We start from the raw sequence: 23,516 nt of genomic DNA, 5'->3' as shown, positions 1-23,516 counted from the left end.
GTCCCCAGACCAGTTGCTCCTTGAGGAAGGGCGTGTCTGATTTGTCACACTGCTCAAGCCTGCCCGGCACCTGCTAGGTATGCCACCAGCCGGGCTGCCACTCCAACTGCCACCCTCCCTGCCTCCAGCTCTGCCTCCTCTTAGCAGCCAGAGGGCTTGTTTTTGATGCATAAGACCCTTCTATTGTGTCCCAGTGTGCTTGGAATGACACCTCCAACACCACATCCTGGCTAGGAGGGCCCCCGCTCTGGGCCCCGAGGCGGCTGCGCCTCACCCTTCACCCCACGCCTGCTCCCTTGCAGCCACATTGGCCTCCGTCCTGGCTCGTCTTACTGCAGGCCCTTCCCCTTTGCCTGTCCCCTCGTCTTGGTGGTGCCCTCCCTGGGTGAGCGGGCTGGGAAGGGAGGGCTTCCCTCTGGCTGCACATCTGACACCTCCTCCCACAGTCTTCCTGCCTGAGCCCTTCCAGCTTCAGGAGGCAGAGGTCGGTGTCATGGAAAATAGTGTCTGCGGATCCTTTTTCCAGCCCCAGTACCCCGGCCAGCCAAGCAGCAGTGACTACACCATCCACGAGGACATGCTGTGCGCTGGGGACCTCATAACAGGAAAGGCCATCTGCCGGGTGAGTGGGCTCAATCTCTCGCCTGTGCTGTCCCGGGCCTCTGCCACAGGGTCTCCTCTGGACCCTGCCCCAGCCCTGACTTCTTCCCGAGCCCAGCCAAGCCTGAGGTGTCAGAGCCAGGACAGAAACCCCCCAAAAGCACTGGCCCATCCGTTTTATTTGTATCTTTTAAGAAGCGTTGTTGGCCGGGTAAACAGTGGCTCACATGTGTAATCCCAGCACTTTGGGAGGCTGAGGCGGGTGGATCACCCGAGGTCAGGAGTTCGAGACCAGCCTGACCAACATGGTGAAACCCCATCTCTACTAAAAATACAAAAATCAGCCAAGCATGGTGGCGTGTGCCTATAGTCCCAGTTACTCGGGAGGCTGAGGCAGGAGAATCGCTTGAACCCGGGAGGCGGCGGTTGCAGTGAGCCGAGATCGTTCCACTGCACTCTAGCCTGGGTGATGGAGTAAGACTCCGTCTCAAAAAAAAAAAAAAAAAAAAAAAAAAAAACCTTGTTGAAGCACACCACCATGCACAGGGAAGGGCATAAGTACAAGTGTCCTGCGGAGGAATTTTCAGAGACTGACCACTCATGTACCTGGCACCCATGGGTTTTATCCGTGCCTCATTCCTGACGCTAACCCTGCCTGCTTTCTAAAGCACCATGGCTTCATGTGGGGACTTTTAGCTGAGTGAAGCCGTATGGTATGCAAGCTTTTGCCTGGTCCGCTTAGTCAATGTTGTGTCTGTGGGCTGCATCCATCTGGTGTGCAGTCGGTATTGTTCATTTTTATTGCCGTATGCTATTCCACTGTGCAAAGACACTGCAATTTACTTATCCATTCTAGTGCGCGTGGCATTTGGGTGGTTCTCATTTGAGGTTGTTGCAAATAGAATTTCTGTGGACCTCCTGGTGTACGCGTTTCAGAGCACGCAGGTTCCCATTCTGGTTATCAGTCACCCTGGCAATGGAATTGCCTTGCCATGAGATACTCACATGTTCATCTCTTGTTGATCATCTGAGAAACTCTGCAACCTGGTTGTACCAATTTTCATTCCCACCAGCTGGTGAGTGATAGTTCATGTTGCTGCCAGTCCTTCAAATTGTCTTGCCATTTTCGTATGAACTCTTGTGTGTGGTTTTTAATGTGCATTTCTCCAGTGACTAGTGAAGATAAGCCCTTTGTCATGTTTATTGCCTCTTTTGTAAAGTGTCTGTGCAAGTTTTTTGCCAACTATGGGATTGTCTGCCTTTCATTTGGAATCACACGAGCTCTTTGTCTATTGTGGACGTGAGCCCATTATTGGATATGTTCATATATTACGAATGTCTTTTCCCACTGTGTGTAATCTTTCCATTTTATAGTGGGGGACTGAGGCCCAGAGAGGAAGTGCAGCATCCTCTCCGTCTTTTTTTTTTTGATACAGGGCCCAGGCTGGAGTGCAGTGGCACAATCTCGGCTCACTGCAACCTCTGCCTCCCAGATTCAAGTGATTCTCCTGCCTCAGCTTCCTGAGTAACTGGGATGCATGACCATGCCCGGCTAATTTTTATATTTTTAGTAGAGATGGGGTTTCATCATCTTGGCTGGGCTGGTCTCGAACTCCTGACCTCAAGTGGTCTGCCTGCCTCAGCCTCCCAAAAGTGCTGGGATTACAGGCGTGAGCCACCGTGCCCGGCCTCCTCTCCCTCTCTTGCACCTCCCTCTTTTTCTTTCTCTCTCTTTGGTCACCCCATGGTGCAGAAACATTCTTTGAAGACTCCCATCATAAAATGCCCTACAGGCACCCTCCCTGCTCCCTACAACCTCCTCCCACCCCACCCGTCCCAGCAGGGCTCACCCCAGGGTGCTTGCCTGTGCCCTCTTGCTTCCTGGGCTCTGTCCTCACCACAGCTATGCCATCAGGCATTGGTGCAGCATCCCCCATCAGACACTGCGGGCGGCCCCTCCTGCTCTCTGCTGTCCTCCTTGGAGCGGCCTCCTCAGCCTCCTGACACCCACAGCCCACTGTGTACCACTGGGCTGATTCCCTTGCCTTGCCCATTTCCTTTGACAGAGAGAAAAGGTCAGCTATGGCAAGTCCTGTCTGTTGACCATTTCCTGCCAGCCTCTGCCATCCCTTCTCCTGCAGTTGTGTCCTGATGGGGCTCAGGCCAGAACCATCCTATCAGACAGAATCTGCACCAGGTCCCCTGGGTTCCCTGCCCACTGACGAGGCTGTGGGCTGGCACAGTCAGGCCTTGCCCCTCCTTCCTGTGTTGGCTCAGAGCAGCTCTAGGATTAGAGCAGCCCTTCTGGGGGTCCTTCCAGGTCGCCCCCGTCCACACACCACGTCTGTGATGTCTGTTCATGTGGAATGTCCCTCGGGGCCTCCTGGGCGCTGTCTGCACATGAAGAGGCTTGGTCTTGTTGATTGCACACATGGCAGGAGGATGCTTGTTTCCTTGGGATTCCCTTTTTGGCCTATGGGATGGGGGTGCCCTGCCCAGGATGTCAGGGACTTCCCCGTTTGGGGGCTCTGCCACACTCACAATCCCCCGCGCTCACCTGGGAGCCCCTGGCACTTGCCCTACCCCCAGGCTGGGCACAGGCAGCACCTCTTTTCCCCTCAGCACATCCCACAGCCTGGCATTTTCTGAAAAGCTCAACTAAGAAATGGAGGGAACACTAGAGACCTTAATAAGTCAAGGACAACTGGATTCGGGACTAGATTTAATCCCAGCACCTTGGGGGCCAAGGTGGGAGGATCACTTGATACCAGGAGTTCAAGATCAGCTGGTAACATGGCAAGATCTCCATCTCCATTTCAATTTTTTAAAAAAAAGCTTAAAAAAGAACAAAATACTGGTGGGATGCAGTGCTGGGCTAAGGATTCAGGCCAAGGCGCAGCCAGCCCGCCAGGCTGGGACCCAGCCACCCCGGAGACCACAGGCGGCGCCTTCTCCCCACTCGGGTCAGGAGGGCTAGGCCTGGATGTCCATCTCCTAGAATCCCCCTGCTTATTCTCATGGGTCTGTGACTGCCAGCCTGAAGGCTCTGCCCAGGGTCTCCTTGGGAGCTTTGTGGAGTGGGGCTCCAGAGCCCCGTCTTCGAGATTTTGATCCAGGAGGTCTGTCCTGGGTCTGGGCTTCTAACATCGCCCAGGTGACTGATGAGCGCCACTCACTCAGACAGTGGGGACACCTGCCGCACACCTTGCTTCCCACACTCCATCCTGGAGAAGCGTAAGACCCCCTCCTGCCCCGAACAATGCGTGTCCTTCCCTGTCTTGGTCCCCACCACCCATGTCCTCTCTGTTCTCAGGGAGACTCCGGGGGTCCCCTCGTCTGCCCGTTAAATGGCACCTGGTTCCTGATGGGGCTGTCTAGTTGGAGCCTCGACTGCCGCTCACCCATCGGCCCCAGCGTCTTCACCAGGCTCTCCTACTTCACCAACTGGATTAGCCAGAAGAAGAGGGAGAGTCCCCCTCTGGATCCTGCCTTGGCTCCTCCTCAGGAGATGCCCCCAGCCCTGGACAGCATGACCTCTCAGGGTACCGTCTATAAACCCGGGCTCTGCGCAGCCCTTCCGGCTGCTCACACCCTCCTCCTGCTGCTGATTCTGCTGGGGAGCCTGTGAAGGGCCGGGGCCCCTGGCCTCCTAACCACAAGTGTGCCCACCTCAGGCCGGCCTCCTTGCTGAGCTCTGCATGTTCCTGACGTGTTTCCATCTCTGGGCTCTCCTGTCCACCCAAGGCCACCCCTGCCCCAGGCCTGACAAAATAAAAACCACCCAAGAAGCTTCTTGCTCTGGTTTCTGGCCCACCAGAGCCATCTCCCACACTCCACTGTGTCTCCAGCTCCTCAGGGAGGGCAGGTCTCCCTCCTCCCTGGGCAGGGATATGGGAGCCAAGTCACTCTCCTTGGGGAGTTGGGTCGCGCAGACTCAGACCCCGTTCCTGTCCTCCAGGGCATGCAGTCTTCCAGAAAAATGGCGCCAGGGCCTCCCCACATGGAAGCAGCCGCCTGTCCTCCCGGAGCTAGGTGCTGTGCGCCGGTCAGGGATGAAGTCGTATCTTCCAGGCACACAGGTCACAGAGGCTCTCCTCGACAGCTTGCGAGTAAACTGTGAAGGGGGCTGAGGTCTTGGGTCAGCCGTCCCAGAGTTCTGTCCCAGGGGTCAGCTCTCAGCTGACTGCCCCCTCTACTCACAGCCCTGCCCTCTCCCTGCCTCCGGAAACCCAGCCCCCACCCCTGTGGCTTGCTCCAGCTTGTAGGGGTTGCGGCTTGGCTGACCCAGGACTTGCTGGTCCAGCACTGAGCCCATAACCCAGACTCTGAGTTGCCCCTGCAAGCCTGTCTGAGTCAGGTTTGCATCCCAATGAGTCAGCAGGACTCTCGCAGGGCCTCACACCACAGCTCTCCCCCAACCCCCAACCTGAACTCACAATGAAAAGGGGGCAGCCGGCCGGGCGCGGTGGCTCACACCTGTAATCCCAGCACTTTGGGAGGCCGAGGCAGGCGGATCATGAGGTCAGGAGATTGAGACCATCTTTGCTAAAATGGTGAAACCTCATCTCTACTAAAAACACAAAAAATTAGCCGGGCTTGGTGGCGGGTGCCTGCAGTCCCAGCTGCTCAGGAGGCTGAGGCAGGAGAATCGCTTGAACCTGGGAGGTAGAGGTTGCAGTGAGCCAAGATCATGCCACTGCACTCCGGCCTGGGCGACAGAGCAAGACTCCATTTAAAAAAAAAGAATAAATGAGGGTTCTGTGAATGAGAGGCAGAGAGGCCTTGGTGGTGATCACAAGGGTGCATTGCCTTACAATAATTTATTAAGAGCTATCTTTGTTTTGGATTCTTTTCTACATATTTGCTTCATTTTATGTAAAAATAGTTTTAAATGGCCAGGCGCGGTGGTTCAAGCCTGTAATCCCAGCACTTTGGGAGGCCAAGATGGGTGGATCACGAGGTCAGGAGATCGAGACCATCCTGGCTAACACGGTGAAACCCCGTCTCTACTAAAAAATACAAAAAATTAGCCGGGCATGGTGGCAGGCGCCTGTAGTCCCAGCTACTCGGGAGGCTGAGGCAGGAGAATGACGTGAACCCGGGAGGCGGAGCTTGCAGTGAGCCGAGATCGCGCCACTGCACTCCAGCCTGGGTGACAGAGCGAGACTCCATCTCAAAAAAAAAAAAAAAAAAAAAAAAAGTTTCAAACAACTCGTAATTATTGTTGTATATAAAAACTTACAACATAAAATGCAAAAAAATCACCAAAGCAAATTAGAAATCTATACCATTAGTAAACTAAAAACTAAATATCACCAAAGCTAATTCTAAATCTATCCCATTTGAAAACCAAATCACTAAATTAGCTGATTTGAGAGACAGGTGTTCAGGGAGGAGCTGCGTGGCAGTTGCTGTCCTTCAGCCAAGCGTCTGATTGAAGCTTCAGCTCCTCTGAGGCTCGGCCTTTGACCCTCTGGTCACGGTCAGGTCACAGTCACAGCCTTTGCAGGGTGAATCCCAGAATCTGCAACACAAATGCAGGTGCTAGAGTCACTGGGGAGGCACAGATGTGGCTGGAGGAACCTCAGGCTGTGTGTGGCATGTCAGCCTTGGGCCCTGACATCCAGGCATCAAGGCCACAGGACGCTGAGGCCCTTTTTCGCCTCAGTGCTGAGGGTGTGGGCCATTGCACACAGAGGCAGTTTAACCTGGGTGTTCAGCTGGGCAGCTTGTAGCTGACTGGTCCCCTGGACAGTGAAACAGATGCCGAAGGAAGAGAAGTCCCCAAGACTCTGGGATGAAAATCAGAGTCCCACACACCTGGGCTGGGTGAGGAGCCGATTAGCCTCAGGTCTCGTGGAACAGGCTGGAAGAGGCAACCTTTCCTTCCACTCCTCCACTCAATACAACCATGTCATGAGATCTTCATGTTAAAGATGAATAGCTCCTGGCCAGGAGCGGTGGCTCATGCCTACAATTCCAACACTTGGGAAGGACGAGGCAGGAGGCTTGCTTGACACCTGGAGTTTGAGACAAGCCTGAGCAACACGACAAGATCTCATTGCTACAAAATATACAACTAAAAAAAGTGGCCAGGCTTGGCGGCTCATGCCCGTAATCCTAGCACTTTGGGAAGCTGAGGTGGGTGGATCATTTGAGCCCAGGAGTTGGAGACCAACTTGGCCAACATGGTGAAATCCTATCTTTACTATAATAAAAATACAGAAATTAGCCAGCCATGGTGGTGTGCGCCTGTAATCCCAGCTTCTCCGGAGCCTGAGGCAGGAGAATCCCTTGAGCCCAGGAGTCTGAGGCTGCAGTGAGGTGTGATCACGCCACTGCACTCCAGCCTGGGTGACAGAGCAAGACCCCGTCTCCTAAACAAGAAAAGTTTCCTGGAGCTCTTTTTTTGTCCCCTAATGATAATTTTTCTTTCTATAAACACAACCACCAAACTTTCAATTTTAAAAACATATGCACTGGTAAGAAAAACATAGTTCTATGATTAACAGTATGTTCCAACATGAAAATGTTACAGAAGATACTGCTTTTTAAATGTGAAAAATCGACCTATATTGATTTTTATTCATTTACAAAATTGGGAAACAGGTAAAAGGAACATAAGTAATGTCTTAGTCTGTTTGGGCTGCTATAATAAAATGCCATAGGCTGGATGGCTTGTAAAGAACAGAAATGGCCGGCCGTGGTGGCTCATGCCTGTAATCCCAGCACTTTGGGAGGCCGAACCGGCTGGATCACAAGGTCAGGAGTTCAAGACTAACTTGGCCAACATAGTGAAACCCTGTCTCTACCAACAACATAAAAATTTGCCAGGCGTGGTGGCGGCACCTGTAGTCCCAGCTACTTGGGAGGCTGAGGCAGGAGAATGGTGTGAACCCGGGAGGCAGAGCTTGCAGTGAGGCAAGACTGCGCCACTGCACTCCAGCCTGGGCGACAGAGCGAGACTCTGTCTAAAAAACGAGAAACAGAAAAACCAGAAATTTGGTTCTCACAGCTCTGGAGACGTGAAGTCTAATTTCAAGGTGCTGGCCGACTTGGTGTCTGGTGAGGACCCACTTCCATAGATTATGCCTTCTGGCTGTGTCCTCACTTGGCAAAAGGGGTGAGGGGGTCTCTGTGGGGCAAACAATTCTATTTAAACACAATGTATTTCACACATATACATGAGCCAGAAGGAAACTCAAACCAGGGGTCTGTTTGAGGTTTTGTTTTGTTTTGTTTGAATGGAGTCTCACTCTGTCGCCCAGGCTGGAGTGCAGTGGGGTCAATCTCTGCTCACTGCAACCTCCACCTTCCAGATTCAAGTGATTCTTCTGCCTCAGTCTCCTGAGTAGCTGGGATTACAGGCATGTGCCACCACACCCAGTTAATGTTTGTATTTTTAGTAGAGATGGGGTTTCACCATGTTGGTCAGTCTGGTCTTGAACTCCTGACCTCGTAATCCACCCACCTCAGCCTCCCAAAGTGCTGGAATTACAGGAGTGAGTGCCACCGCGCCTGGCCATCTGTGCTTTTATTTATTCATGCATCTGAGACAGAGTCTCATTCTGTCTCCCAGGCAGGAATGCAGTGGTGTGATCGGGGCTCCCTGCAGCCTCTACTTCCTGGGCTCAAGTGATCCTCCCTCTTCAGCCTCCCGAGTAGCTGGAACCACAGGCGCACACCACAACGCCTGGCTAATTTTTAAAAACTTTTTTGTAGTAAGGAATCTCATGTTGCCAGGCTAGTCTCGAACTCCTGGGCTCAAGTGATTCCCCTGCCTTGGCCCCTCAAAATGCTGAGATTACAGGGGTGACCCACTGTGCCTGGCCTCATTTTATATTTATATTTACTCAAAATGACACCCTTGATAGGTTTTCTTGCAAAGGTGTGCAGAGCACGGCAAGAATTTCAACGGGTAGACTGGGCGGACTCAGGAGGGGAGTGGCACCTCCTCCTGCATCCCCTGCGGAGCTTTTCTCAGCCTGGGCCTCCGAGGGCAGGAAGAGGGCCGTGTGCGGTCCTGACACTCCTCCCTGAAGAGCTCCTCATGTATTACAGTGTTTCTTGTTCACCACACAGGAATGGCCGGCAGGAGTGAAAGAGACAAGGCTTTCCACACGAGAAAAGCATTTCCTATTCTTGGCAACATTGTTTAAAGCCAAGTACTAGACCCCAAATGGTGAAACCTGGAGGAAGATTCCCCCAGCTCTGCCTGGTGGGCTGCTTTTCCCTGAGGCTCTCAGCAGCGCTGGGTGGATGCAGCTGCACCGGGGTCTGACTGCAGAAGGCAGGAGCCCTGTCCTGCATTGAAGCTATTGAGATCCTGGAAGGGCTGAGGTCGCCTGTAATACCAGTGGGAATGAGGGAGGGGCAGGAGTGATGCTGCAGTGGGGGAAGTTTCTTTTTATATATTGGCCGGGCGCGGTGGCTCAAGCCTGTAATCCCAGCACTTTGGGAGGCCGAGACGGGCGGATCACAAGGTCAGGAGATCGAGACCATCCTGGCTAACACGGTGAAACCCCGTCTCTACTAAAAAATACAAAAACCTAGCCGGGCGAGGTGGCGGGCGCCTGTAGTCCCGGCTACTCGGGAGGCTGAGGCAGGAGAATGGCGTGAACCCGGGAGGCGGAGCTTGCAGTGAGCTGAGATCCGGCCACTGCACTCCAGTCTGCTGGGCAACAAAGCGAGACTCTGTCTCAACAACAACAACAACAAAAATATATATATATATAAAATTTAATTTTAACTTAAAAATTTTTGAGACAGGGTCTTGCTGTGTAGCCTGGGCTGGAATGCAGCAGTGCCATCATACTATAGTTCACCGCAGCCTCTACCTCCAGGGCTCAGTGGTCCTCCCGCCTCAGCCTCCCGAAGTGTGGGGATGACAGGGGTGAGCCACCATACCTGGCTGGAAGTTTTCATTTGATGCTAGAAGTGTCTGAGGGAGCAAAGACTCTGGGATGACTGAAGTCTCAGGCCTGGCAAGCACCCCACACAGGGAGGCTCAGGAACAAGGATTAAAATGATAATTGACGTCAAACTTGTAGTGGAGGTTTACAGTCTCTCCTAGACAGCAGAGAACGTGCCTGGGGGTTGGAATCAAGGAACCGAACTGCAGCCCCCTGGTTTCCCGTTCGCTGGCTTCGGGACCTGCTGGAGTCTCCCACCTCCTCAAGCCTGGGTTTCCGCATATGTCAAACAAAGACCATAAAAGTGGCTTTTCTTTCATCGTGATCTATCACGTGCCATGAAGGAAAAATACAAAGGTCTGCCTGGAGGTGAGATTTATTATTAAATGAAGTCATTGATTCAGTGACGGATTCAGAAGCAGGGTGTGTCTGTTTAGAACCCAGTGAGCGTTTTCTGGGTGGTGATGAGATTGCCCCTAGGTTTAGTGAGGTGCCCTTGGCAGAGAGTAAACCTCAGAGGCAGCAGCAGGCTGCGGAGCACAATGCTGGGTCCGAGCAGATGCCGGTTACTCACCATCCTCGTCTCGGCTCTGGGCCGTGCCCTGCCAACGAGACAGAAAGTCACCCCACTAGCATCGCTGTAGCTTCAGCAAGGACAACCCAGGAGCAAGGCCTCAGTGACTCTTAGTCCGTGGTGGTTCTAATGGCGTGAACAGCTCTTATTTGTTTTTAATGGGTGTTTTATTGTTATTTAGGTAGGACAAGAATGCAGACATGGAAATGATGAAAAGATAGTCTGTTATATTCACAGAGCAAGAGGACAGGCCATTCCACATCACACAGGGCCACATGGAGAGGCACCAGGGTCGGTCCGGAAGCAAAGGGAGCAAGGGGAAAATGTACCAGGCAACTAGGGACAGCCCCTGTGCCCTGGAGTCTGCAGAAATGGCTCACTAGCCAACCCTACACTATCTGCCCCTGCCTCCTTCCCACAGAAGTCACAGTACAGGCTCCTGCCCACGGTGCCCGCTCCCTCTGCCTCCCGGCCCACCCTGGGGCTGCCCCATGTGGCCCTGCAAGACACCCCTCCTGTTTCTAAGTGAGTACACACACTTTTTCCTCCTTATCATTTCCAGGTCTGTATTTTTTTTTTTTTTTTTTTGAGGCAGAGTCTTCCTCTGTCGCCCAGGCTGGAGTGCAGTGGCACGATCTCCGCTCACTGCAAGCTCCGCCTCCCGGGTTCCCGCCATTCTCCTCCCTCAGCCTCCCGAGTAGCTGGGACTACAGGCGCCGCCACCACGCCCGGCTAATTTTTTGTATTTTTAGTGGAGACGGGGTTTCACTGTGTTAGCCAGGATGGTCTCAATCTCCTGACCTCGTGATCCGCCCGCCTCGGCCTCCCAAAGTGCTGGGATTACAGGCATGAGCCACCACGCCCGGCCCATGTCTGCATTCTTACCTTACCTGATTAAAACGAATCTCATTTGAAAACGAACTGATTCAGCAAATAAATCACTCATGTCAACAAACTGGTAACATTCTCACATATATAGTGCCAAAGTTGAGCTGTTTCAGGTAATTAACATAATTTGTATAAGGATTAGAAATATCTCTACAGTAGATCTCATTTCAGATTTAATGTCAATAAATTTGTTGGAGAGGCCGTGAGTTAGGATGCAACTCCGTTTGTCAAATCATGGTTGCATCACAACTGTAGGTTTGAGTACAGATAGACGATCTGATAAAAATAAACAAACGCATATAGGCTCTATGGAATAAAGAGTATTGTATATTTTGTTATTACTTGTGAATTCTGTGCTATAATGTACTTTATATCAGTAAAACTTATAATAAAGTGATATCAGCCGGCCGCAGTGGCTCACGCCTGTAATCCCAGCACTTCAGGAGGCCAAGGCGGGTGGATCAAAGGTCAGGAGATCAAGACCATCCTGGCTAACACGGTGAAACCCCGTCTCTACTAAAAATACAAAAAAAATTAGCTGGGCGTGATAGCGGGCGCCTGTAGTCCCAGCTACTCAGGAGGCTGAGGCAGGAGAATGGCATGAACACGGGGGGCGGAGCTTGCAGTGAGTCGAGATCATGCCACTGCACTCCAGCCTGGGCAACAGAGTGAGACTCTGTATCAAAAAAGAAGAAAAAAAAAAGTTATATCAGCATACTGATGCACCTTTTTTGTTTCTGGAGAGCCACTTCTTACACACTGAGCAGCACATCCTTCCCCGTGGGAGTGCTGCAGACATTTCCCAGCCCAGCTCTCCACTCACTTGGCAGCATTCGGCTTCTGGGGATCCAGCTAGCTCTGTGGCCACAAACTTCCATAGCACTGTGCCGGTTCCGAAGGGGTCCAGGAGCTGGCCAGATCAGTGGGAGTCGAGCAGCTGTAACCGTGAGAGACACAGCCCCTTGTTTTCCTTTCCCCATAACAGACAGTCCAAGTGAGAGGAGAAGTGCCTGTGCATAGAAAGCTTATCAAACTTAATTTTAAATACTCAAAACTGAATTCCACGGAAAAGTCACTCCCAGAAACTTTTGCTGGTGTGACGTATGGCTGTATGTGCCAGAGTGGCTTTGCAGACAACGGAAACTGGGAAAGTATCCAGAGGCTGCTTCTGAATGCTCACAGCAAGAAAAGACCATTTGGTTCTAGGCTAGAGCGGGGAAATTGTGATGTGGCTGAAAGGAACAAGAGTGACCCTCAGCCGGCAGGCATGCGCTGGGGCTCTGAAGTGAAACTCCGACATAGGAATGGGCTGAACATACCAGCCCTGTGCTGGTGTAAGTCCTTATGCATCCCCTGCATCTCCTCCCAGTACCCTGGCGAGTGGCTCCCTCGGAGAAGGCATGTGAGGACAGATTTTGCTCTTCTGAGATGTGTGGGGGATGACTGAGCCAGGGCTAAGCTGGCAAGTAAAGTGCAGCTTCTACAAACACTGCAGAATGGACACAGCTGGGGACTGCTCTGGGAAGGGAGGTGCCCTCCCTCCATCTGGGTGAGCAAACCCAGGGCTGTGAACAGGCTCTTCCCAGCAAAGGGTGCTGGCAGATAGTGGCCTGGGGGGTGTCTCTATTTGTCCTCCTCAACCGCAGGGGACAGATACGATCTGGGACACATTTATATGACGCTAACAGCCATGAGCCCAGCATTGCTCTTTTCTCTCCTGAGAAGTTTCTCCTTTTTAACTGTCTCTCTGGACGCCTGGGCTGCGAAAAGAAAATGCCTTTTATCCTCAAATTCTCCTTGTCTTTTCAGAGCTAGGTAGGTAAAGGCTTTTCAATTAGTAGACAGATAAATGGTGACTCTGACTTTCTTGCCTATAATCAAGAATCATTTCACTGGAAGGATCCTTTCTAGTATTCCAGTAGAGAAATCCATAGAGCCTGATTTCTAATTTTCTAATTAAAACGTATTTATACCGTAGATATTCACACTAATATTGAACAGTTCTGGTTTCCTTTTAACCACAACTGTGACCTCTCAGTTCCATTTCCTAAGTGCACCTACTGAAAATAAAGCAGTGTCTTTTTTGCCTGGCAATGTTGTAAAAAATAGGCATTCTGTAAACACAAATTTTATGAATAGCATATACATATTCATCAAGCTCTTAGGATAATTTGCAAAGTTTATCACTTGTTTATTCCTACAATAAACTGAAATAAAAGGCACTGCTCAGAATGCACTTGAAACTACCTTAAGACAACTTTGGTATAAAAAAATACATATATATATATATAAAACATATATATATGTATTTTTTTGTCACTTTGTTGCCCCAGGCTGGAGTGCAGTGCCACAATCTTGGCTCACTGCAAGCTCCGTCTCCTGGGTTCACACCATTCTCCTGCCTCAGCCTCCCGAGTACCCTGGACTACAGGCGTCCGCCACCACGCCTGGCTAATTTTTTTTCTTTTTTTTGTATTTTTAGTGGAGATGGAGTTTCACCGTGTTAGCCAGGATGGTCTCGAGCTCCTGACCTCGCGATCCGCCCACCTCGGTCTCCCAAAGTGGTGAGATTACAGGCGTGAGCCCGGCCTCAAAACATATTAATGCCTAGAAATATTTATGTCTTAAAACTTGAATAATTATTTTTCTCATGAACCAGTGAACTCCAAGCCAGCCCTCTAATGAAGTTCTACTCTATTTTTATTTAACACTCATTTGAATGTTACGTTAAATTTGTATTTTCATAGCCACTAGTTGAAAAGACTGAAAATGCCAATAAACTCATTGACAATATAAAACGTAAAAGTAATTGTGTCACGGCAGGCTCGTGAACTACCGTGCATTTTAAAAGCTGAAGCGCTCAATGCAAGTGTCCTTTACCTGAGGTGCTCGCTCATTCCGCATGGCCAAGCCGGGCTGTGGAAGTGGCCTGAGAAGCGGCGCTGAGGAGACGGAGGAGGCTGCCTGGGGCTCTGTAGGCTGAACTCTGCCTGCCTCGCCTTGCGGTGGGTTCCGCAGCAGACGCGCCCCCCTTAAGGGAGATGTTGTGAAAGGAAGGTGCTAACTGTCGGGGGAAGGAGGCGGTGCCAGGCTTTCCGGCTCCAGCTTTGGCTCCTTCTCGCTGTTGTCCTGCTATCTCTACCTACAGGTCCCAGCCGTGCTGGGGACACACGGATCTGGATCTGGATACCAGATCCAAGGATCTGGAGCCAAAGGCGCTTTCATGAAAATGTTTATTATCCCGTAAAAATATCCACCCAGTGCTTCAGCTTACGGTAAACTAAACACACCTATTATTTACAACAGTGAAAATGAAAGGCGATGCCCAGGTCCCGGCCTTCCGCAGGGGGCGCCGCTCCCGCTGCAGGACGGAAGGCACGAGGGACCGAGGGTGCGCGGGCGCGTCCGGGCGCAGGAGGTGGTGCAGGAGCGCGCAGGGCAGCAGGAGCAGCAGGCTGGGCGCGCCCCCGGCGCCGCGCCCTGGAGCGTGGGAGGCCAGGAAGTCTTTGGGGTCTGGAAAAAAAAGACAAACCGGAGATGTATGAATACAGCGTTGCGGCTCGGTTTGAGGGCGTGCAGTAGAAACGCCTGCTCCCTGCCTTCCGCAGGCCCTTTTCTCCTAAGCCCTCACTAGGCTCCACCCCTGGGCCGCGCTGTAGGGCGAGGTGTGCGGGGGCTGGTACCTGCCGGCTGCACGGAGGGTTTCCTCTAAGTGTGTGTAGAACTCAGAGCGCTGAAGGAGAATTACAGTACTGTTTTTAAAGGGGAACGAAGAACAGCCCTTCTGTCTTTCTCATTTGGCCTATGACCTTTCAGGGAGTCCCGCTCCAGGTCATTGAGCGATTGGGCAAATAGACCCGATTTAAAACAGTGCTGTAGTATATAAATCAGCTCACCTCCATCTGCTGCAACAAAGGTTCCACTTTTCCCCAAATGAGTGCTCGAAATATTTCTTTGACGAGGGACAGCTGATGGAGCAGGAGGGTGCAGCCACTCAAAGTCTGGTTGCTGTTCTGAGGAGGCCTAGCCCTGTGAGTGCCCTCGTGCCCCATGGGACTCACCTGCTGCTCCCCCTGTCCACATCGCTGGTCACAGGAGGCCATGCCTGAACGCCTAGTCCCTGTCTCCCCTCCCCACCCCTCACGGCAGGCCTCATTCATGCTGAACCCTCAGGGTCCCTGAGCCTTGGTCTCTATGTAGCTGGGACCGCAGTCCAGAACAGTGGAATGGGAATCTCTGGAGTGGTGGGGCTGGGCAGGGTCTTGGCTAATGCCCTGGGTGGTGATTGCCATGTGAAGTGGACAACCTTGCAGGCATGGCAGCCAACACCACTAGAACATTCTCACAAGTGAGTTCAGGCCTGGCTTGGAGTGGGGTCAGGCTGGTGGAAGAGCATGGCCAACTACAGGGACCCTCTCCCAGGGGCAACTGAACAAAGGCCAGCCACCTCCCTACCCGCCGACCAGGTCTGCCCCACCCTCTACTATACCTCCAGGAGATGCCCTCTGGACTTGGGAACCTGGCATGAGTATGAAACTGGAAATTAACAAGGAATGATGCAGACCAGCGCCTGCAGCAAGAACCACTCTACACCTGTCCACAGGTAGGCTGTGGTGGCATTGGCCAGGTCAGGCTCACTCCAGGCTTGGGTGCCACCTCCCCATAGCACCCCACCTTGGGAGAGAGGGTTGTTCCAGGGGTGCCGGAATCCCCAAACAGGAATACTAACATCTAGGTTCAGATGAGGCTCCAGAGAAGGTTATGCTAAGACAGGCGCTCACAGCATGTGAAGCTATTCAGGTGGGAAAGGGGTCAGCAGTACTGGGTCTGTGCTGGCCTTCCTCTGATAGAAGGAAACAGGAGGGCTGGACACAGGGTGCATGCTTACAGACTCAGAGCCAGCTGGACCTGCGAGAGCCATTCCAATGGCATCCCAGAGGTCTGTAGACTGGGTCTGGCCCACGGATGTTTGTTTGCTTGTTAGTTGGTTGGTTGGTGGGTTTTTGCCAGAATTGCATTTTTAAAAATTAGTTTGCAGCAGTGAGGTGAGTCCTGACCTGGCCCTGTCTCACTTCTATGTTACCTGCCCATCTCTGAAGACACCTGACTTGGCTACATCACCGTGTCATCGTGTAGACTCTAAATTTTAGAGTCTATGGAATTAAATTGTCTCTTGATACTTGTGAAAACTGATACTTGATGCTGTAGGGCCACAGTAGAAAGAGCCACCCCCTCAGACTAACAAGGAGATCCTGGCTAGCTCAGGAGTGGGGAAAGGTCCCTGCTAGATGGAAGCTTTTCATTCTTGGACCCGCAGATCATCGGTCAGAGCAATGAGTGCTCTTGGAGATCCCCAGAGAGAGAGTCCCTGCAGGAGCCAGGGGGCCACGTTTTGTAGCAACATTCTATCTTCCACATATTCTTCAAAACCATCCTAATCTCGCATTAAAGGATTTAAAACATTTACTTACCTATTACTGTGCTGTTGGCTTTGGACCATGACCAAACTTTCTATATTCTATACAACACTATAAAAAATATCTTCATGTGTTTCATATTTATTATTTCTTTTCTTTTTAAGAGAGAGGATCTTGCTCTGTCACCCAGGTTGGAGTGCAGTCATAGTTCACTGTAACCTCACACTCCTAGGTTCAAGTGATCCTTCTGCCTCTCAGCCTCCCAAGTAGTTGGGACCACAGGTGCTCATCACCACACCTGGCTAATTTTGAAAATTTTTTGTAGAGACAGGTCTTGCTATATTGCCCAGGCTGTTCTCAAACTCCTGGCCTCAAGCAATCCTCCCACATAAGCCTCCCAGAGTTCTGGGATTATAGGCATGAGCCATTGTACCCAGTCATATTGATAATTACTCTTATAGAAAGAGTACAAGAATGGGCCAGGCATGGTGGCTCATGCCTGTAATCCCAGCACTTTGGGAGGCCGAGGTGGGTGGATCACGAGGTAAGGAGATCAAAACCATCCTGGCTAAGATGGTTAAACCCCGTCTCTACTAAAAATTAAAAAAATTAAAAAATTAACCAGGTGTGGTGGCAGGCACGTGTAGTCCCAGCTACTCAGGAAGCTGAGGCAGAATGGTGTGAACCCCGGAGGCGGAGCTTGTGGTGAGCCGAGATCGTGCCACTGCACTCTAGCCTGGGCGACAGAGCGAGACTCCATCTCAAAAAAAAAAAAAAAGTACAAGAATGGCACAAGGTTAAGAATCAGAATCAGACCCTTTTTACTATCTGTAGGAGTTGATCTGTCTGTGTCTCAGCTTCCCCAAATGTAAAAGGTGTACCTACTTCATTGGCTTTCGTAAGAGTTAAATGGGATAATGGGTATATAAAGTGCCTGAAATACACTGAGATCTCCTCTCCTGCTGTAACACCCAGAAGAGCTTGCCCTACTGCAATGGCACCTGCTACGGAGGATGTTCCATCTATCATCGCCCTTGTGAACTTGAAGTCATCATAACCACCATCTGCACAGCCATCAAAGCATCACTGTAACTTGCCTCGAAGCAGGATGAATGGGTAAAAGAACACAAAGGTGTTACTACCCTCTCTGTACCTGACAGATGACTCTGAAGGATGACTGTACTATTTCGTCCAGCTTTGATGAACAGAGGCCACATTTTCAGACCCATTATCACTGTCCTTGGTAAATAGCAGTCTCAGCACTGGATGTTTCCAAGAATGTAAAATCGTGACCAGATATCCTGGAAGTCATCACAGCTAGTCCGTTCCCCACGTTCCAACCTGGGCGGTCTAATGGCAGGTGGGAACTGACTTCATCTATGAGGACCACACAAGCACCCGCTGTGATTCTGATGCCTGTCCGTGAAATCTGTGTCTTCCTTTCTCTGGGGCCTAGAGGAGCAGCTGGTGACTCAGAGGCAGAGGCCCAGCAAAAGAGCACATATATAAGAGGGGGTGCTTTGGGAAAATGTGGGAAGTGGGGTTAGGGGCTGTGCCTGTATTAAGAGTGTTCCTTGACTGCTGGTCCTACCAGGGAGAGAAGAGAGGACAGAAGGTGAAGGAGAGCTAAGCATGCATTAAGTGTTCTCCTCCACTGCAGGCCTCCAAGAGCAAGAGGGAAGCTGAGGGAGCCAGGTTGAAGATCTTTGGCCACTGGTACTGCCCTCCACACAGCGCTAGCAGGATGGCCTGAGGACGACAGGTGGGAAGTGGGGTTGCAGGGCTGTGCCCTTTGACAGATGGAGGTTCCCAGGGCTGACTGAAGTGGAGGGAGGGGGCAGGAGAGTGGCTCAGGGGCCTTGGCCTCATCAGGCATGCCCCTGGACACTGCACCACCAGACCACTCAGGCCTGGGAGAGGGCAGAGCCAGGGTTGGGGCCGAGAGGCTGGGCCTTCACTGGCTGTGCCCTCCATTGCTAGTGCCAGCCAGTGCTCGCCAAAGAGGAGAGGCTAGAAGGCACAGGATTCCAGAAAGAAATGCCGTGCTGCCAATGCCATGCTGCCTGTGCCCCTGCTGGTCCCACAGCTGAGCAGATGGTGCTGGCCTAGTGCAGAGAAACCACCTGAGATTTACACAGCTAACCTGTCTCCCAGATTCCTCTTCAATTACCAGTTGGTCGTCTCCTGAAATTCCGCTCACTGAAATGGACACGTGAGGACACTGGAAATCATTTTTAAACTCAGCAATCTGGATATGAGCAACTTCAAACCAAAATTTAATTCACTATATGATTCCCAATGAATGCGATTTTCTTCAATGATGAATCGATCTAGTTTGCTGAATGCTATGTAGCCTGGCAATGGAAGATGCACTGTGGATCGGTATGGAGGGTGAGCTGCAGTGAAGGCGCTGCAGTGAAGGCGCAGCAGTGTGTGGTGTGGTGGTGAGCTGGGGACCGAATTGCAGGGCCTCTTACCACAGCTGCCAGGCGTCTGGAGGGGGAGGCAGTGCAGGGTCCCGAAGACGCACCTGCAGAGGTGGCAGCCGCGGAGGGTCCAGGCGCCATGCTCCAGGGCACCGCATTCACTGAGAAGACCGGGACCTGCATCAATGCGGTGGCCTGCGTGCCCCTCGCCCGGCGCCCACTCCCGCGCCCCCCGACCTGCACACCCCTCTCCCGGCGCCCACTCCCGCGCCCCCGACCCGCACGCCCCTCGCCCGGCGCCCACTCCCGTCCTCCCCGCGCACCCCGGTGCCCACCTGCGCCTCTGGTCATGCTCGCAGTAGCGGCCGGTGAAGTGGGCCGGGCACACGCAGAAGCTGCCCAGCACGCAGGTGCCGCCGTTCCGGCAGCAGCGCGGCCTCGCGGACGCACCTGCGGGATCACCCGCGCGTCAGCCCCGCGCCCCCAGCGGCCCGTGGCCCTCCGGATTCTCCCGCAGGGACGGGGCCGAACGTGGCCGCCCCGGGGAGGCAGTAAAATCAGCTCCCCGCCAAGTGTGTTTGCTCAGGTAAACCCTGCTTGTTAGGGACATGAAACAAACGAGCAGGGCTGCGGCCTGCAAACCCGGCTTGCTCTCTCCCTTCCTTTCTCATGTTAACCTCTGGCTGTGGCTTCACCTGACAGTGATTAAGCACAGGCCTCCCGGGCGGGACCACCCACGGGTGTGATGACGCCAAACCTACCGGCGAGGGGCCTCCTGGGGGACGCGGTGTCTGCGATAAGCCAAGCAAGGGTCCACTGTTATCTGGGCTTGGGATACTTATTTGCAACACATTTAAATCACAGTTCTCTACATCTGCAGCAGAATAGCCATTGAAGAGCAAACACGACGTTTTGCCAGTGAAAGAATAAAACTTTTTAACACCTCACTAGGAACTTTCTCTAGCTTTATAGCTTTATAAGTGCATGATCATTTGAAGACAACAAAATGCTCTCCTTGAATTTTATCCTGAATTTATACTACATATTCTTATATCCTAAACTCTGAGTCCGCAGACTGAGATGACGCCCCGGATTTTGTGGGCAGCACCGCAACTTACCCTCTCCGAAAGCCCGGGAGTAGGGGAGGGGCTCCTCCGGCCCCCAGCCCTGGGCGCTCCCAGTCACCTCCCCGGAATGACTGGAGGTCCAGTTGAGCGGTGACTGTTGGTGCTTCTGAGTGGCAACCTTGGTGACTTCCTCTCTACGGCCGTTATGTTTCTCTCTTTGATAGCCTTTAAAAATTACCGAAAATGTGAGACTGATAATGATTGAGAAACAAATATTTTATGCAATTAAAACTGAAATTATGAATAAAATGTTTCTTACTGTTTCCCAAATTGATGATCTGTAATGCCAAACTGACCGTAAACAGAAACCTAGAATATTTAAAGAAAATCATTGAAGTTGAAAATGTCTTTAAAAGTATAAGCAGAAATTCACCTATACCTAAAAATACAATGCAATCATTATATATAAATATAAAATTATGTAAAATAATTATAATGAATAAGGCAATCATTTTGTAACTTGTAGGTTTTTGTTAATTTTGCTATGGCTTAGAGAGATTTTGAGACAGAAAGTGTACACCTCCTTTAATGAACAGTGGCTCACGCACTACGATTGATTCTGAGGCTCTCAAGACCCCCCTCTTGGCTCTAATATCTCATGACCTCTGTCCTTACCTGGCATGGTGCCTCCAGGTCATTTTTGGTTTGAGAGTCTCCTTCTCTTAGTGCATTGAAGATCAGTTTCCAGGAAAGCTGAATCTGAAGAGCCTCTGCATTTGAAGGTGTCTTTACTCCAGGCCCCGGGGACACAGAATGGGCGAGTACGGAAGGTGTGGACGTTCCTTTTCCTTCCTCAGCCAGGAGAAACAGGATGGTATCTCGAGTTCTACAGCCCCTGAGCTAGGGTTGGGGGTGTAGTGACAGGCAGGCCCCTCCGAGCCTGAAGGACGATCCCCTCTGAGACCTGGCTGGGGGTGGGGACTTGGGCCGACTCCCCCCAGCAGTGTTTACAGTGCTGACAGCAGCAGGAGTGACCAATCCCTGGGGTAAAACATTGGTATCCAAGGTGACGAGCCATATTCTCACTGAAAAAAAAAAAAAAAAAAAAACCCAACATGAACAAAAAGCTTTCATAGGAAGATGGAGATTTTCTATCGCGTACTCCTTGTACTGGGAGATGGTGAAGGGCCCTGCGGGAGAGGGAGCTGCCGTGTGGGGCACAGCCTGGGGTCCCAGCTGCCCTGTGGGGCACAGCTGCCGTGTGGGGCACAGCCTGGGGTCCCAGCTGCCCTGAATGGGGAACACAAGGATAAGGGAAAGCATGTCCCCCCTGCTTTAAGACAGTCCCCATCACTCCGCAGATAGTGCCTCTTCTCTGTGCCCAGCAAGTGGGGGAGGGGCACTGCCCCCATTTACTATAGGACCCTCTAGGGTAGGCGCGATTATTATCCCCTACATGAAAAGAGAGATAGGGAGGCTTAGAGAGTTACAATCCCTTGGCAGTTCGATCTCTGTAAAACATGCATGGCACAGATATGATGAGATACCCACAGGTATTTAAGGCAACTACAGGGAGCCCTTGGGAGCACGGGGCAACTGCAGCGCCCGCCCTTGCCAGAGGAGCCTGCTGAATCCAAACGGAACTCAAAGAGGGAGTGATTTGTGGTCTTTTCTAGCACCTTCTAAATCTGTTTTTCTAACTACGGGATTAGAGACTGAGGCCCTTTTATCAGCACTAAAGAAAACACTTTGCAACCCAGTGTTGCAAATTGTTCTGTGATTTTAATATAAAAATTTATTTCTAAAAATAGTATTCTTCCTCCAAGGCTGAAATAATCTTCAGTGGTGATTTAATTTCTTACACCTTTACATGTGAGGTTTATTAAAGAGGCTGTTGAATAAAGCAAAGGGAAATTGGAGGACCGGGCTGTCCCGGCGACCTCCCAGCAATGGGTCCTGTGGGCTGCCAGGACCAGGTCAAGGCCAGCAGACCCGAGCGGGCAGAGCACACGGAGGAAGGTGCCCCAGAACTTCATCAAGCATCTGTAAGTGGAGTCATGAGACAAACACCTTGTTAATTCTGTTTTTTTTAGAGGCAAAGTGTCACTCTGTCTCCCAGGCTGGAGTGCAGTGAGTGATCATAGCTCACCACATCCTCGAACTCCTGGGCTCAAGTGATCCTGCCACCCCAGCCTCTGAATGGCTAGGATTACAGGCTCGTGCCCCTATGTCCAGCTAATTTTGTTTTTTATTTTGTGGAGATAGGGTCTTGCTATGTTGCCCAGGCTGTCCTCTAACTTCTGGCCTTAAGCAATCCTCCTGCCTCTGCCTCCCAAAGTGTTGGGATTACAGGGACAAACCCACCGTGCCCGGTGAAAAGTACACTTTTTTTTTTTTGAGACGGAATCTCACTGTCACCCAGGCTGGAGTGTAGTGGCGTGATCTCGGCTCACTGCCAGTTCTGCCTTCTGGGTTCACACCTTTCTCCTGCCTCAGCCTCCTGAGTAGCTGGGACTACAGGCGCCCGCCACCACGCCTGGCTAATTTTTTGTATTTTTAGTAGAGACGGGGTTTCACCGTGTTAGCCGGGATGGTCTCGATCTCCTGACCTTGTGATCCACCCGCCTCAGCCTCCCACAGTGCTGGGATTACAGGCGTGAGCCATCGCACCCGGTCAAAAAATACACTTTTAAACTCAATGGTTACTACTGGTTAATTACATCATTTAATTATATGTAAAAGTAAGTACATTTTATGACTTTAAATTAATAGAATCTTCTGCATGAGCTAAATTGTTTGTATACTAAAATGAAGATGTATATAAGCTAGAGGATTGTATTTTTTGTCTAAATACGTTTTAAAACTGTTCACTTTACAGAGTGATGTTGAAACCAAACTTCTCTGACAATACGAAAGCTTTAAAAGCAGCGTCTAAAATCTAACTTTCCCGCATAGTTTATTTATTAAATTTTACCTTAGTGGACATTTCCAAACATACACAAAGGCTGGGAGAATGAGCCAATAAGCCCAGGTTCAGCAATTCAGTATCAGCCTTGGCCAATCTTATCTCATTTGTTTCCTCCCTAACTTTTTTCTTGAAGTTTTAAAAACTCCAATACATCATGACATTTCATATGTAGAGTAAGATTTTGAAAATCTGCACTTTATAAGTGGAAACTAGGAAAAAAAATGTCTTGCCAGCAAGACAGAACCGAGAGGCAAGAAATAGCAGTGCGATATGCTTAAGCTGCTTGCTTAAGCTCTGCAGTTGGCTCTGAGAAGGGCCGACGGCCTGGCGATAAAGCTTCTGATGACCTATTTTCGCCAAACTGTCACTTGCTCTCCACACAAAGCTTTGTGGTCCCAGGTTGCCGCGTTGACTCAAAGGTCTTATAAAAGGGTTTTGCATTTTACTGCAGAGGAGCTGCTCTGTTTGCCATCAAGAGGCCCAGCTGGAAGCGTTGCCGGGAGCACGGGAAGGGTGGAGGTGGGTCCCTGCCAGGAAAGGCCTCTTTCCTCCTTATCAGCTGTAAACAGATAAGGCTGGAGCCGACCCACCCATCAAAACTCCAGTGGAATGTTCTGGCTCAAACAGTGTGTGGGACTGGAACCCGTGCCAGGACTGGAGGCCC

General features: G+C 51.3%; 2 protein-coding genes across 2 annotated transcripts; one reads left to right on the top strand and one right to left on the bottom strand.

Annotated features, from left to right (window-relative positions):
* The first annotated feature begins 446 nt into the window (after positions 1 to 446).
* Positions 447 to 4,384, top strand: LOC144333346 (serine protease 40-like). The gene is made up of 2 exons (XM_077956708.1): positions 447 to 622; positions 3,914 to 4,384. The coding sequence occupies exons 1-2, from the start codon at positions 494 to 496 to the stop codon at positions 4,226 to 4,228; spliced, it is 444 nt and encodes a 147-aa protein (XP_077812834.1). The 5' UTR covers positions 447 to 493; the 3' UTR covers positions 4,229 to 4,384.
* Positions 4,385 to 14,189: 9,805 nt separating this feature from the next.
* CFC1 (cripto, FRL-1, cryptic family 1) lies at positions 14,190 to 20,994 on the bottom strand. The gene is given in 7 exon segments (XM_028830592.2): positions 14,190 to 14,322; positions 14,324 to 14,487; positions 18,869 to 18,978; positions 19,153 to 19,267; positions 19,936 to 20,109; positions 20,204 to 20,253; positions 20,560 to 20,994. Coding segments are annotated over 7 exon segments (687 nt in total). The 5' UTR covers positions 20,583 to 20,994; the 3' UTR covers positions 14,190 to 14,271.
* Between the last annotated feature and the right edge of the window lie 2,522 nt (positions 20,995 to 23,516).

This window comes from Macaca mulatta, chromosome 12 (genome assembly GCF_049350105.2).
Source record: "Macaca mulatta isolate MMU2019108-1 chromosome 12, T2T-MMU8v2.0, whole genome shotgun sequence".
NCBI classification, from domain to species: domain Eukaryota; kingdom Metazoa; phylum Chordata; class Mammalia; order Primates; family Cercopithecidae; genus Macaca; species Macaca mulatta.
Note: the sequence above shows the minus strand (reverse complement) of the source record. Positions and strands in the feature narration are given on the sequence as shown.

Coding starts and splice junctions, on each gene's coding strand:
- LOC144333346 (XM_077956708.1), top strand. CDS start 494: ATGGAAAATAGTGTCTGCGGATCCTTTTTCCAGCCCCAGTACCCCGGC. Junction 623..3,913: donor CAGGAAAGGCCATCTGCCGG/GTGAGTGGGCTC, acceptor CTCTGTTCTCAG/GGAGACTCCGGGGGTCCCCT.